This window comes from Aquarana catesbeiana, linkage group LG01, assembly GCF_042186555.1.
Source record: "Aquarana catesbeiana isolate 2022-GZ linkage group LG01, ASM4218655v1, whole genome shotgun sequence".
Lineage (NCBI taxonomy): Eukaryota > Metazoa > Chordata > Amphibia > Anura > Ranidae > Aquarana > Aquarana catesbeiana.
This window is the reverse complement of record NC_133324.1, coordinates 6,998,383-7,011,493: the sequence shown is the minus strand read 5'-3', so window position 1 is coordinate 7,011,493 and position 13,111 is coordinate 6,998,383. Positions and strand designations below refer to the sequence as shown.

General features: G+C 45.8%; 1 protein-coding gene across 1 annotated transcript in view; it reads left to right on the top strand.

The window, feature by feature from the left end:
• Positions 1–13,012, top strand: part of LOC141124121 (vomeronasal type-2 receptor 26-like) — a 48,182-nt gene extending 35,170 nt beyond the window's left edge. Inside the window, exons 9-10 of the mRNA XM_073612199.1 lie at positions 6,838–6,998; positions 11,942–13,012. Of these exons, the coding sequence (XP_073468300.1) occupies positions 6,838–6,998; positions 11,942–12,849 (1,069 nt within the window). The 3' untranslated portion in view covers positions 12,850–13,012. The remainder of the gene's footprint in view (positions 1–6,837; positions 6,999–11,941) is intronic.
• The last annotated feature ends 99 nt before the right edge of the window (positions 13,013–13,111 follow it).

The following is a 13,111-nucleotide window of genomic DNA, read 5'->3' as shown; positions in this document are numbered from 1 at the left end:
CAGTTGGAGTACATATCCATTGGTACAACATATTCTGTTGGAGGACAGAGCAATTTAGGCCCCCATTATAAGATGTGGCAGCATTCCCAATCCTGGGGGGATCACAGAGCCAGGTCCATGTTCTTCTAGAGAAAGTAGAGGGATAAACAAAGATGGAGGACTTATCGAACTCCCTCTAGTGAGGACTGATAAACAGTCCTTTGACAGAATAGGCATAAATTCCCACAGACACTCCAAAAGCTTTTGGAAATCCTTCCCAGAAGAGTAGGGACCACAAAGAAAGAGGCTTGTCAACTCCAATAAGATTATATAAATGTAATGGTCAGGTGTCTAGAAACTTTTGACCAAATAGATATATTCTGGCCATATTGGACAAGAGCATAATGTCCTCCCTTGAGTTCTTCCAGGGGATTTGGGGGTAATAATGACTGGATTTATGAAGGAGGATGAAGGAAAATGCCTTTGTGTGCCTGAAATGTATAAATGGGGGGGGGGGGTCCACATTAATGGCCATGGTTTTAAAATGGGATGTAGGACAAAGTTTAATAGATGTGAGGGCAACTGTTCAAAAATGTTTTGTTGTAGATGTAGCACATGGATGTTTAGGCAGGGTTGCTATTGCTAAGTGATAGTTGCCTTGGCCAATTGTTAAGAAATCAATTGAGTTTGCCCTAATTCTGGAATTGCTGCACTTCTCTCTTCTGTCACTAGATGGCCGGGTATCTGGTGACATTAGATAAGACAAGGGCATTGCAAGGACAGATTAGGAATAAATGGGGTGTCTCAGCCAATGGGCAGGGATTTTCTTGAGTCCCTTGGCCTGCTGGGAGAACCTATTTATTTGGGTGGAGTCTGGACAGCAGTCTGGGTGGACGTGTGTTGTATTGCTCCGGGCTGCTAGGCCAGAAACCTAAGGCCTATCCCGGGTACATCTGCCTGCTAGGCTGTCTAAGGGCCTATCCAGAAACAGGAGAAGCAGGGTAGGGTTGGGACTGCGGGCTCATAGTCCAACCAGAATTAACGGTTCCACTGGCCAGGAAACCAGTTGTGGTCAAGGTAGAAGGGAAGCTGTCTCCATTAAGGGACCATCCACATTGCTACCGCAGATCACAAGCTGAGGCCAGTACCAGAGCAGGCTTCTTGCCAGCCGGGGACAGTGAAGAAGTGGGAAAACTTCAGCAAGTGCCAAGTTAGGGACCCAAGGAGACAGGGGCCTAACGTGTCAGCAGGGGTGAAGCTTGAAGAGTATCTGTGAGGGCCAAGCCAGGGACCCAGCAGGGAAGCGAGGGTGACGCTTGAGGAAGCTACTGAGTGCTACGGTGAAAGAGCTCAGGGGATCCAGTGGCTAGTGGATCTGAAGTCCAGTGAGAGAGATTGGGAGCTCGTTGAGTGAAGACCCACAGTGAGTGAGTGGGGGGTAAAGAGAACTGTTCGTGTTGCAGATAGTGGAATACCATTACCGTTAGTAACAGCTACAAGATTGTTGCCATAGGAGACATCGGTCCTATATCCTTAGATGCAGGCAAGGCAGAGAGGGTGTTTCACCGCTCAGGTGGACACAGACCCAGGTGTGAGATTGATGTAAGATTTCCAGAGTAGAAGAGTTCCAGGTGCTGGCTGAATGCTAAGTGGAACAGGCTTGAAATGAGAAGATCTGGATGCCGCACACCGGATGTAGTAGAAAACTTGACTTTATTAGAAAGATGGGATCATCAAAAATACAAGACCATCATGCAGAAAGTACAGGATTAGCTGACGCATTTCGCACTCGGAGCTGAGTGCTAATCCTGTACTTTCTGCATGATGGTCTTGTATTTTTGATACAGGGACTGATAAACAGTCCTTTGACAGAACCCAGACAGACCCAACCCTACGCTGCTTCTCCTGTTTCTGGATAGGCCCTGAGACGGCCGAGTGCGAAACGTGTCAGAAATCCTGTACTTTCTGCATGATGGTCTTGTATTTTTGATGATCCCATCTTTCTAATAAAGTCAAGTTTTCTACTACATCCGGTGTGCGGCATCCAGATCTTCTCATTTCAAGACATCGGTCCTACCTATACCTATGTCCGGCTGGAGGCCTTCACCTGTATAGAAGTCTCGGAGTCTGCCAATTAACATTGCATCTACCCAAGGGTGTCCTGGCCCTAACCATCTATCCCACAGTTCTGTTTAAGAGAAAAATAAATCTCTTAGCATTCAAAAAGTGGCTGGCGCCCACCTGTTCATCTTGCATTACATCCACCATGCCTTGTAACCCACTCTACACTGAAGGGCGTCAGCTCTCCCTAACTCTGGAGGTCACTATTGGGCCTAAAGAGGCCCGGGACTTTACTACATTTGGTAAACATGCTAATATAAGGGAGAATTATTGTTGCTACGTTTTTTATGCGCATATATTAGTTCCTGCTTTCTACTGTGATATATCATGAATGGAGTTTCCCAAAATCCTCTTCAACATAACAATGATAAATCCACAATCGTCCAAATTCAATCTTCATCAGTTGTCACTGCAACATTAATGCAAAAATAAAGGAGGAGTCTAGGACAGGGAAGATACCTATTGAGACCTATGAGGGAAATCACAGCATGCCTGCACATACAGCAAAGGTGAGGGCCCTTGAAAGGACAGAGGCGCAGCGTCCAAGGACATGTCTTGTCTTCTCCAGAGCTCCTGAAGGTGATGAGGGGTTGCACCTTTAGATGGCTCCTAGGTTTAGGCCCCCTGACTTACCTGAGCAGGCAGCTCTTGGGAATCCTGGACCGATAAGCATGAAAGGGTCCCTTGCCACACTGAGACACTGGATAACAGATCAGTAGGTAGTAAAGTCCAAGCTAACAGGAGTGTATGGAAACACACAGAGGCATTGGGAAGAGGTAGTAGTGTTCAGAGGCACACAGGATCACTAGGAGTGAATAGTAATACACAGAGACGTACAGGAATCACCAGCATCTCACAGGGGACCAGTGGCGGCTGGTGCTTTTTTGGGGGGGTGGCAGACAACCATCCCCCCTCCTGAGCTCACTGTTGGTCGGGTCACCCACACCCAGCATCACCCCCCAGAGGGGTCTTGTGGTTGGTCGGTCACCCAGGCACATCTAGGTTGTGGGTGGGCAGCGTTCCTATGGGCAGCGGGCGATGGGCGGCAGCTTCTTTTGCATCTCCTCCTTCTCTGCATCACACCAGCTTCTGCCATGCGTCTCCTCCTTCCTCCTCCTAGGCGTCCAATAGGATCGCCTGTCCTTTCAGCCAATCGGGTAACGGGTCGCAGGACCAGTTTCCTGATTGGCCGGGAGGAGGATCAGTGTGACAATAGCGTATATTGATTCGCTGTTGTCAATCAACTGGGTGGGCTCAGAGCCTCCCCGAGCCCACCCTAGTTTGAAGCCTATTAGAGCCTCTGGCTCTAATCACATGCTTGAACAAAAAGCATTCCCCCCATTGGAATCCATGCATCCGGCACCCTGTGTGTAGATTAGGGGGCTGGATGCATTGTCAGGAGGGGGGCGGCGCCCATGCGCCCCTAATGGACAGGCCCCACTGCAGGGGACCATGGAGGTGCAAGTCTGAAAGTTGGAAGAGGCACACAAGGGAAACTGTACGGAATGCTAGAAACAAGTAAACTGGAATGCTCAGAGGATACAACAAGTGCAATAATACCGGTTACCGGCAGCAGTAACTGGGAACAGGCTGGATTACACTGGGATCACTGGGGGTACAGGGATGACACTGGAATGTTCTGAAAGACACTTGCAAAGTCACTAGGAACAAGAAAGGTCCAGCGACAAGGGCACAGGAAATCTTAGGGTCATTTGGAATCTATCGGAAAGTCAGGACCCTAGGAATCTTGGAGTCACTCTAAATCTTCTCAGAAAGTCAGAGACACTAGGAATTTTGGGGTCACTCCAAATCTTCTCTGAAGTTGGGGACACTAGGAATTAGACATGTGTGATTTGTTCCGTTACAAATCAAAATTCAGATTAAATTATCATTATTCGGAGATTCGGATGTATTTGAATTTCTGAATCACAACAGTAACACATTTCAACGAATCCAAAATAAATTATAACAAAACACATTTTTCAAATTCGAACTTGGGATGTCGGGCACACTAAAAATCTTGGGGTCACTGGGAATCTACTTGGAATGTCGGGGACACTAGAAATCTTGGGGTCACTGGGAATCTACTTGGAATGTCGGGGACACTAGAAATCTTGGGGTCACTGGGAATCTACTTGGAATGTCGGGGACACTAGAAATCTTGGGGTCACTGGGAATCTACTTGGAATGTCGGGGACACTAGAAATCTTGGGGTCACTGGGAATCTACTTGGAATGTCGGGGACACTAGAAATCTTGGGGTCAATGGGAATCTACTTGGAATGCTGGGGACACTAGAAATCTTGGGGTCACTGGGAATCTACTTGGAATGTTGGGGACACTAGGAATCTTGGGGTCACTGGGAATCAACTTGGAATGTTGGGGACACTAGGAATCTTGGGGTCACTGGGAATCAACTTGGAATGTTGGGGACACTAGGAATCTTGGGTCACTGGAAATCTACTTGTAATGGTGGGGACACTAGGAATCTTGGGGTCACTGGGAATCTACTTGGTATGTTAGGGATGCTAGGAATCTTGGGGTCACTGAGAATCTACTTCTTTCCAGGTTCCTTTTTCCCCTTCCCCTTTATCTTATGGGATATCCTTTTTGCTCCTGGGTGCAAGAGCCATTGTTTTTCAGATTCTTTTTTTTTTCCAGCCAATGGGAACATGGCTGATTTTTATAGGGAGGTGGGCATAGCACCCTCTAGTTTGTGCTACTAGAGTTGAGAGTAGGTAAACCATATTCTAGCCAGGAACAACCTGAATCAGTGAATTGGGTCAGGGTTACTAGAGGCCAGGGCTGGATGACTCATCCTGGCAGCTCTCTGGTGTGGTGCCTTCCCCCTGGTGTCTGGAAGGTTGGAGAACCTTCTAGAACTAGAGGGTGGGGGTTAGAAGTTGGCATGAATATTTATGGGGCAGGGGAACTGAGGCAACCCCATAAATAGACATGGGCAATTCCAGCGCAGGAAGTCAGATGGAAGATGAAGAAGCAGTGCTGAGGGAGTCTGTTGTTGACCCTTGAGGGATCCCTTACCAGGGCGGGGGGTTTCTGCCCGGGGTGCTCAGGAAAGCTGGATTGGAAGGATTCTAACACAGGAGGCAGTAGACGGAGGCAGCGGGAAGGAGCAAGGAGAGACAGTGATTAGATCATCACAGTGCAGGGACAGACAAGGGGAGAGACTGCCAACTGTAGCAGGTCTTTCTTGAAGACCGCATAGTGCAGAGTCTTCATCTAACCTTGCCATGGGAGGTATCCATGGTGTGTGCCAGTCGGGCAGGGCTGGGGCAGAAAGTCAGTAAGGAGGACTGGGAGAAAGCAGCCAGGTGTGGCTGGTGGCAGCCAGGTGGGTTAGCATTTTCTGCTAGCAAGTGGAGGTGGAATCAGTGCCCACAAGGAAGCAGAAGGAAAGATGCCATGCTGTTTACTCACATTGTATTACTTTTGTCAAGGGACTGAAAGCTCCTGCTTGTAATGGGCCTTTACTGAACAAACAATATTCTGCTGGTTCCAGCAGGAGTGAGCAGCGGGTTGCTGCCAAGGGGAAACCAAGTTCATGCAGGCGGAAGGAAGAAGAAGACTTTTTTGTAAATAGGGAGGAAGTTGTCCCTGGTTCAGTGTTTTGGACATTCTCGAGTTGGGCATCCCATAATTCCCTACCCCATCCAAGTTATCAACCCCTAATAAAACATGATATCCCCTTGTCCACAAGGTTTAGGAGTGTGTCTATGGGAATGTTTGACCATTCTTCCAAAGCGCATTTGTGAGGTCAGGCACTGACATTGGATGAGAAGGCCTGGCTCGCAGTCTCCACTCTAATTCATTCCAAAGGTGTTCTATCGGGTTGAGGTCAGGACTCTGTGCAGACCAGCCAAGTTCCTCCACCCGAAACTCGCTCATCCATGTCTCTACGGACCTTGCTTTGTGCACTGGTCCAAATCATTTGGTGGAGTGGGGATTATGGTGTGGGGGTTGTTTTTCAGGGGTTAGGCTTGGCCCCTTACTTCCAGTGAAGGGAACTCTTAAGGTGTCAGCATACCAAGACATTTTGGACAATTTCATGCTCCCAACTTTGTGGGAACAGTTTGGGGATGGCCCCTTTATGTTCCAACATGACTGCGCACCAGTGCACAAAGCAAGGTCCATAAAGACTACTAATACGTTTTACAATATATTGTATATATACAGTATATACAGTGGAACCTCGGATTGCAAGTAACGCGGTAAACGAGCGTTTCGCAATATGAGCTATTATTTTTTTGTTTGCCAGTGTTGTCTTGCAAAACAAGCAGGATTCAAGCCTCTGCGGTATGCAGTACTGCATTTGGCCAGAGGTGGGGGGGCGCCGGTGACACTCAGAGCCATTCAAAGCTGGTCGGGGGCCACTACTAAGAAATACTCAAGAGCGCTCGGAAATACTCAAAAACACTCAGAAATACTCCGTTCCTGAGTGTTTACAAGCCTTGCTGAGGGTTTCAGAGTGCATCCGAGCGGTCTCCGAGTATTTCCGAGTCTGTCCGGCGTCCCCCCGCCTCTGGCCACATGTGGTATTGCATGCAATAGAAGTCAATGTGGAACGAATTATCTTTGTTTCCATTGACTTCTATGGGGAAACTCGCTTTGATATGTGAGTGCTTTGGATTACAAGCATTCTCCTGAAATGGATTATGCTTGTAATCCAGTGTATATGTATATATGCCACTTAGTTGTTTCCTTAAAGAATTACCTGAAGGGCTAATTTGATTTCACCTGATATATTTTTCTCTCAGGTTCCCCAAGCTCGGTGCAATGATCCGTGTCCACCAGGATCCAGGAAAGTTCAAACTGATGGAATCCACGTCTGCTGCTATGGCTGTGTGCCGTGCTCTGATGGAGAACTCTCCAACGTAACCGGTAATAAATACACAGTCGTATAGCCAGTCAGGTTGAAAAAAGACACATGACTATTAACTTTAAACCCTAGGCGTAGTAAAAAAAAACCCACAAATATCAGCGCAGGGGACACAACCTACCAGTAATGTGGCATGGCCCTTATGCTGCTGGCTTCTGGTCTCCTTGAAATCCTCCTTCATCGAAGCCCCCCCCCCCACTGCTGTAATCCTCTGGTGCATCTGGGGTTAATAGAGATGAAGAAGCTGTGATTTGCAAGAGAGCCCAACTATGCCCGGCCTTTCTGCTCAGCGCCTTCATCCCTAGAAGCCTCGCTATAGCTTCTGTGTGTAGCGCACCCCCAAAAGAGACATTTTGGTTTGATGGGTCCTCTGAAACCTAACCCTTGTATTCTCAGAGCAGGCCTCCCTCCACACCACTCTGACACACCCCCTACTGTTGAAAAAAAAACACACCAGACTGAGCAAACATGGTTTGTATTGGCAAAGATTTGGTTAAATGAGGCAGAATAGTACAAACTACCCCGCCCCCCCTGTTACGGAGATTCACCCTCTCTGTTGGTCCTCTTTACTGTAATCATTAGAAGTGAAAGTAAGAGAAATTACCCACATTTTGAGCTGTCCCCATAAAAGTAATAGAGGGTATATCTTCCAATGGGTACACTAGTTTTTGTGACCTGGGGACCCCCCCTGAGGAATTCCCCTGATTTACAGGGATTTCCCCTCACTTCCTGTTTGGCTATAGGACAGAAATTGCAGAGGAGATCTGCAAAATGGGCCACCTATGATAAAAAAAAATTGACTTTAAGTAAATGAGAACGTGACTTTATGGTTTAAGTCTCGAAAAACAGTGTAAGTAGAGTGGAATGACCACCAGCATAAAAAATAAATAAAGAACAAAAGTAAAGAAAAAATATTTGCTTCCTGCCGGCGTGGTTGAGGCCCGTATGGTGGTGCACTAATGATGTGACTAAGCAGCTCATGATGCATAAATTTTAGGTAGTGGAGGTTTGTTAAAGAGTTCTGGTAGGAGGTACTTGAGCAAGGTTTAACAGTAATGAACTGTACACACGATCGGACATTGATCGGACATTGATCGGACATTCCAACAACAAAATCCATCAGATTTTTTCCGAAGGATGTTGGCTCAAACTTGTCTTGCATGCACACGGTTGCACAAAAGTTGTCGGAAAATCCCATCGCTCTGAACGCGTGCATCGGGACTATAAACGAGGCAGTAGCCAATAGCTTTCGTCTCTTAATTTATTCTGAGCACACGTGGCGCTTTGTGCGTGGGATTTGTGTACACACGATCGGAATTTAAATGATCGGATTTTGTTGTCGGAAATTTTTATATCCTGCTCTCAAACTTTGTGTGTCGAAAATTCCGACAGAAAAAGTCAGATGGAGCCCACCCACGAACGGAATTTCCGACAACATAATCCGATCGCACTTTTTTCTGTCTGGAAAATCTGACCGTGTGTACAGGGCATAACAGATACAAGGAAGTCTAGGCCAGAGTACAGTTATGGAAATCCAGAGTAGGTAATGTAGGTCATAGTATATATATAAGGGTGCCTGAGGAGCCTCAGTGGCAAACTGAGTAACTGAAGTCTCAAAAAGTTTTGTGCTATGCAATGGTTGGTGGGTTAAGAGCCCTCTCATCAGGCCTGCTCTTTAGTAGTGGGTTTTTAACAATGGAGGGGCCCCTCATTGGGTGGCAGGGCATGCTCAGGTGAACCACCTCCTGAAGGTAACCAGTGAACCCGCTCTGGAAGGCTGTGTGTGCATAAAACACTCAGTGAACTCAGGCGACAATGCTGCAAGTGCTGATGCTGACTGGCTGTCCAGCTTGGCCAGGCAGGCTGCAGAAGTAGAGATAGGGCTGCTCTGGTGGATGAGGGCCCTGTGGTTCAGTACTCTTCCCTTGATGTTTGCTTTCTCCCTGGTCTGGCACCAAAAGACCACAATCCTCCCTGTGCAGCCTGCAGACAGTTCTTCACTTCTTCTTCTCAGAGCGCCGTGCTCCATGGGGATTGTAGATTCCTCCCTGCTTGTCCTTATAAAACCACATCTCTTAGCCAAACAACGCCACCTGCCCTAACCCGAGACCAGCCAATCTGGAGTGACCAATGAAAGTCAATGCAACACTCTACCTGTGACAGACCCAACCGGGACAGAGGCATTTGGAGAGGACTGCAAGGTGGCCTCTTGCCTAATGGGCCCTGGCTTTTAAGGGAACACCATTGTTTTGAAGGTGTGTGCCAGGGGGAAACTTGGAGCGGTCTTGAGTGGTCTTGCTTCGGATTCAAGTCCATGTCTCCCCAAAACACAAATACTCTGGAATGGAGGAACCAGATACATATTTAGGGGCTCTATGCCCAAACCAGCAATGACTGTTTTAGATTGTTAAAGCTCAAAAGTGGAACTTCCGCTTATCTGTCTCCTCCCCCCATTCGGGCCACATTTGGCCCCTTTCAGGGGGGGGGGGAGAGGGAAACGAGTATCTGTTTTTGACAGGTCCACCTTCCCCACTTCCGGAGAACAGCGCCGCGGCGCCGTCCCTCGAAAGTTCAGCCCCCTCCTCCTTCCTCCACTGCCAGGCCAATTAGAAAGGGCAGCATGCTTTGTAGGGAACCGCAGTAATGAAGCCGAAAGGGTTCACTGCCAGTTTCCCTTACCAGGAATGGCGACGGCGCCGATCCGAAAATTGTATGGGGTGCTGACATTGCAGGAACCCTGCACAGGTAAGTGTCCTAATAATAAAAATCAGCAGCTGCAGTATTTGTCGTCTCCTTCGCTTACGTCAAACGTCACTTCTGCCCAATGCTCTTAAAGGGGAATTTTAATATTTTTGTAAAAAAAAAATTACATTTCATTTTTTTTTATTGCATATTTCATATTTAAGAGGTCCTGTCATGCTTTTTTTTTTTTGGTTACAGGGGACGTTTACATAAAAGTAAAAGTGAGCCAATGTTTTTTTTTTTTTAAAGGACAATGTAAAAAAAAAAAGTAAAAAGTAAAATAAATTAAAAAAAAAATTTTAAAATGTAAACGTCACCTATGGAGATTTTTAAGGGTAAAAGTTTTTCGCCAGTCCACGAGCGGGTGCAGTTTTGAAGTGTGACCTGTTGGGTATCAATTTAACATTATCTTTCACAATATTAAAAAAAATTGGGCTAACTGTACTGTTGTCTTACTGTCTAAGTCAAAAAAGTGTATTTTTTTCCCAAAAAAGTGCGCTTATAAGATCGCTGCACAAAAACAGTGTGACAGAAAGTATTGCAACGACCACAATTTAATTCTCTAGGGTGTTAGAAAAAAAGAAAATATATATATAATCTTTGGGGGATCTAAGTAATTTTTGAGCAAAAAAAAAAAAAAAAATGAGCTTGTGAGTCTGAAAAATAGGCCCGGTCCTTAAGTGGTTAATATCACCATCAGCTCAAAGCAACCTGATACTGGGCTCTCCTGATATAATCTATTGAAGCTGTTATGTGTGCATTCCCATTGTTAATTGAGTCACCTATTGTTTCTGCCTGTCTGATCATCTGTGTTTATGTTGATTAGCTTTATGGCTTAATTAGATCACCGTCGGCTATTCGTTGCTAGATGTGAATTATCATTATGTGTATGTTGACTGTTCCTTAGCTATGTTAATTATATTCCTGTTTACAGTTTGTATTGTTGGGGGTAATGTGATCAGACCATACCAGAAGTTGTGTGGTATATAAATTATGTGTGAGATGTCTATAAAGAGGGTTCCGGTTTGCAGCTAAGCTATTGTCGGCTAGTCTTGGATGGTCAGCTATAATATCCGGTTCCGGGTTCAAGACTGGAGGATGCTGTATCTTGACGGAAGTACCCAAGATGAGTGCTGGATGGTTCAGTCACACTACCCCAAATTACATTTTAATTTTTATTTTTTTTTTTTTCACACAGATAGAGCTTTCTTTTAGTGATACCACTGTTTTTTTTTTATATTTTGTGATATAAACGAAAAAAAAGAAAAAAAAAATCTTCTATTTTCTGTTATAAAACATATCCAATAAAATCAAATTTCTTCATAAATTGAGTCCAAACGGTATTCTGCTGCATGTCTCTGGTGAAGAAAAATTCCAATAAGTGTATATTAATTGGTTTGTGTGAAATATATAGCATCTACAACAGATGGATGGCTGCTCCCTGTACACAGAATTCTGTGTTTTTGTAAACATAGAACTCTGTGTGTGATTGGCCACAGCCGATCAGCTGACCTCATCCAAAATTATTGGCTGAAATCAGCTGCCAAACTTGTGTTGTGCCCAATCACAGCACGGGTCGGCAGGGGGGCACGCGCATGCTTGCTCCGAACCTGGAAGGAAGGCCGTCACCCTGACTGGATCTGCCACCCGTTCATAGAACTAGTTAAATTTAATACCAAGATTTTATTAATAAAGAACAATTACAGTAAAACCTCGAGTTGCGAGTAACGCAGTTTACGCGTGTTTCACAATACAAGCTTTTTTTTTTTTTTTAAATCCTGACTCAGTTTGCGAGCATTGCCAGAGGTGTGGGGGGGGGGCACCGGTGATGCTCGGAGACACTCGCAGAAGCTCGGAGCCACTCGGAGACCCTCGGAAACACTCAGAAACACATTCCGTTCCCGAGTGTCTCCAAGTGTCTCCGAGCTTCTCCGAGTGTCTCCGGCACACCTTCCCGCCTCTGGCCACATGTGGTACTGCATACACTAGCAGTGACACTGGAACTAATTATATGAGTTTCTATTGATTCCTATGGGGAAACTCGCTTTGATAAACAAGTGCTTTAGATTTCAAGCATTCTTCGGGAACGGGTTATGCTCGTAATCCAAGGTACTACTGTATCTAATATGTGCTACATTATTGATCATTTTATTCAGTTTATAACTAAAAAATTTGTATGTTTGCCCTTTTTTTCCCCCCACAGACAGTGCCACCTGCTACAAATGTCCTGATGATAAGTGGCCGGATAAGAGAAAAATGTCCTGTATTCCCAAAACATACGACTATCTCTCCTACGAGACGGACACCATGACTCAAGCCTTTCATGTTATCTCTATATTATGTTCTGCTGCAACTCTCCATATACTGACGTTGTTTATTCTACTCCGAGACACTCCAGTTGTGAAAGCCAATAACCGGACTGTGAGCTTCATCCTCCTGACCTCCATCCTGCTGAGCTTCCTCTGTGTCTACTTCTTCCTCGGGCGTCCTGTGGATATAACCTGCATGCTGAGACAAGTATCATTTGGGGTCTTCTTCTCCATCGCTGTCTCTTCTGTTCTGGCCAAGACTATCACAGTCTGCACTGCCTTCAAAGCCTCCAAACCCGGCAGCTACTGGAGGAAGTGGGTGGGAGATAAGTTGTCTAATTCTGTTGTCATAACCTGTTCCTCTGTCCAAGTTCTGATCTGTGTTATTTGGCTGTCAGTGTCCCCTCCCTACCAAGAGTATGACATGCACTCCTATCCTGGGAAGATCATCATTCAGTGTAATGAAGGGTCAGTTATCGGGTTCTACTCTATGTTGGGTTATATGGGGTTTCTGGCAGCTGTGAGTTTTGTTCTGGCTTTCATGGTGAGGACATTACCGGACAGTTTTAATGAGGCCAAGTACATCACCTTCAGCATGCTGGTGTTCTGCAGTGTCTGGATTGCCATGATCCCGGCCTATCTGAGCACCAAAGGGAAATACATGGTGGCTGTGGAGGTATTCGCCATACTGGCTTCCAGTGCCGGAATATTAGGCTGTATATTTTTCCCTAAATGTTATATAATTATCATAAAACCTGAGAGAAATACAAGAAAACATATGTTTGCTAGGGTCAGATTATAAATTCTTTTTAGAAGCCATATAGAACAAAGTTATGTTGACTGGTAGATAGTGTGAAGAATAGATGGACTATGAAGTGTATGTGACATAACAAAGATGAAAATCACATTTGTTAGTCTTGAAAACAACCCCTTATGGAGCCTCTGGGATCTTCGAAGATGAACGTCTGCCCTGCTCTCTCTTAACGCTAAAGGGTAAATGGGCTGTTCGCTTCGAAAGGGAAGTTTCAGTGTGCAAGGACATTTTCCCCTGAGCTTAGTGAATG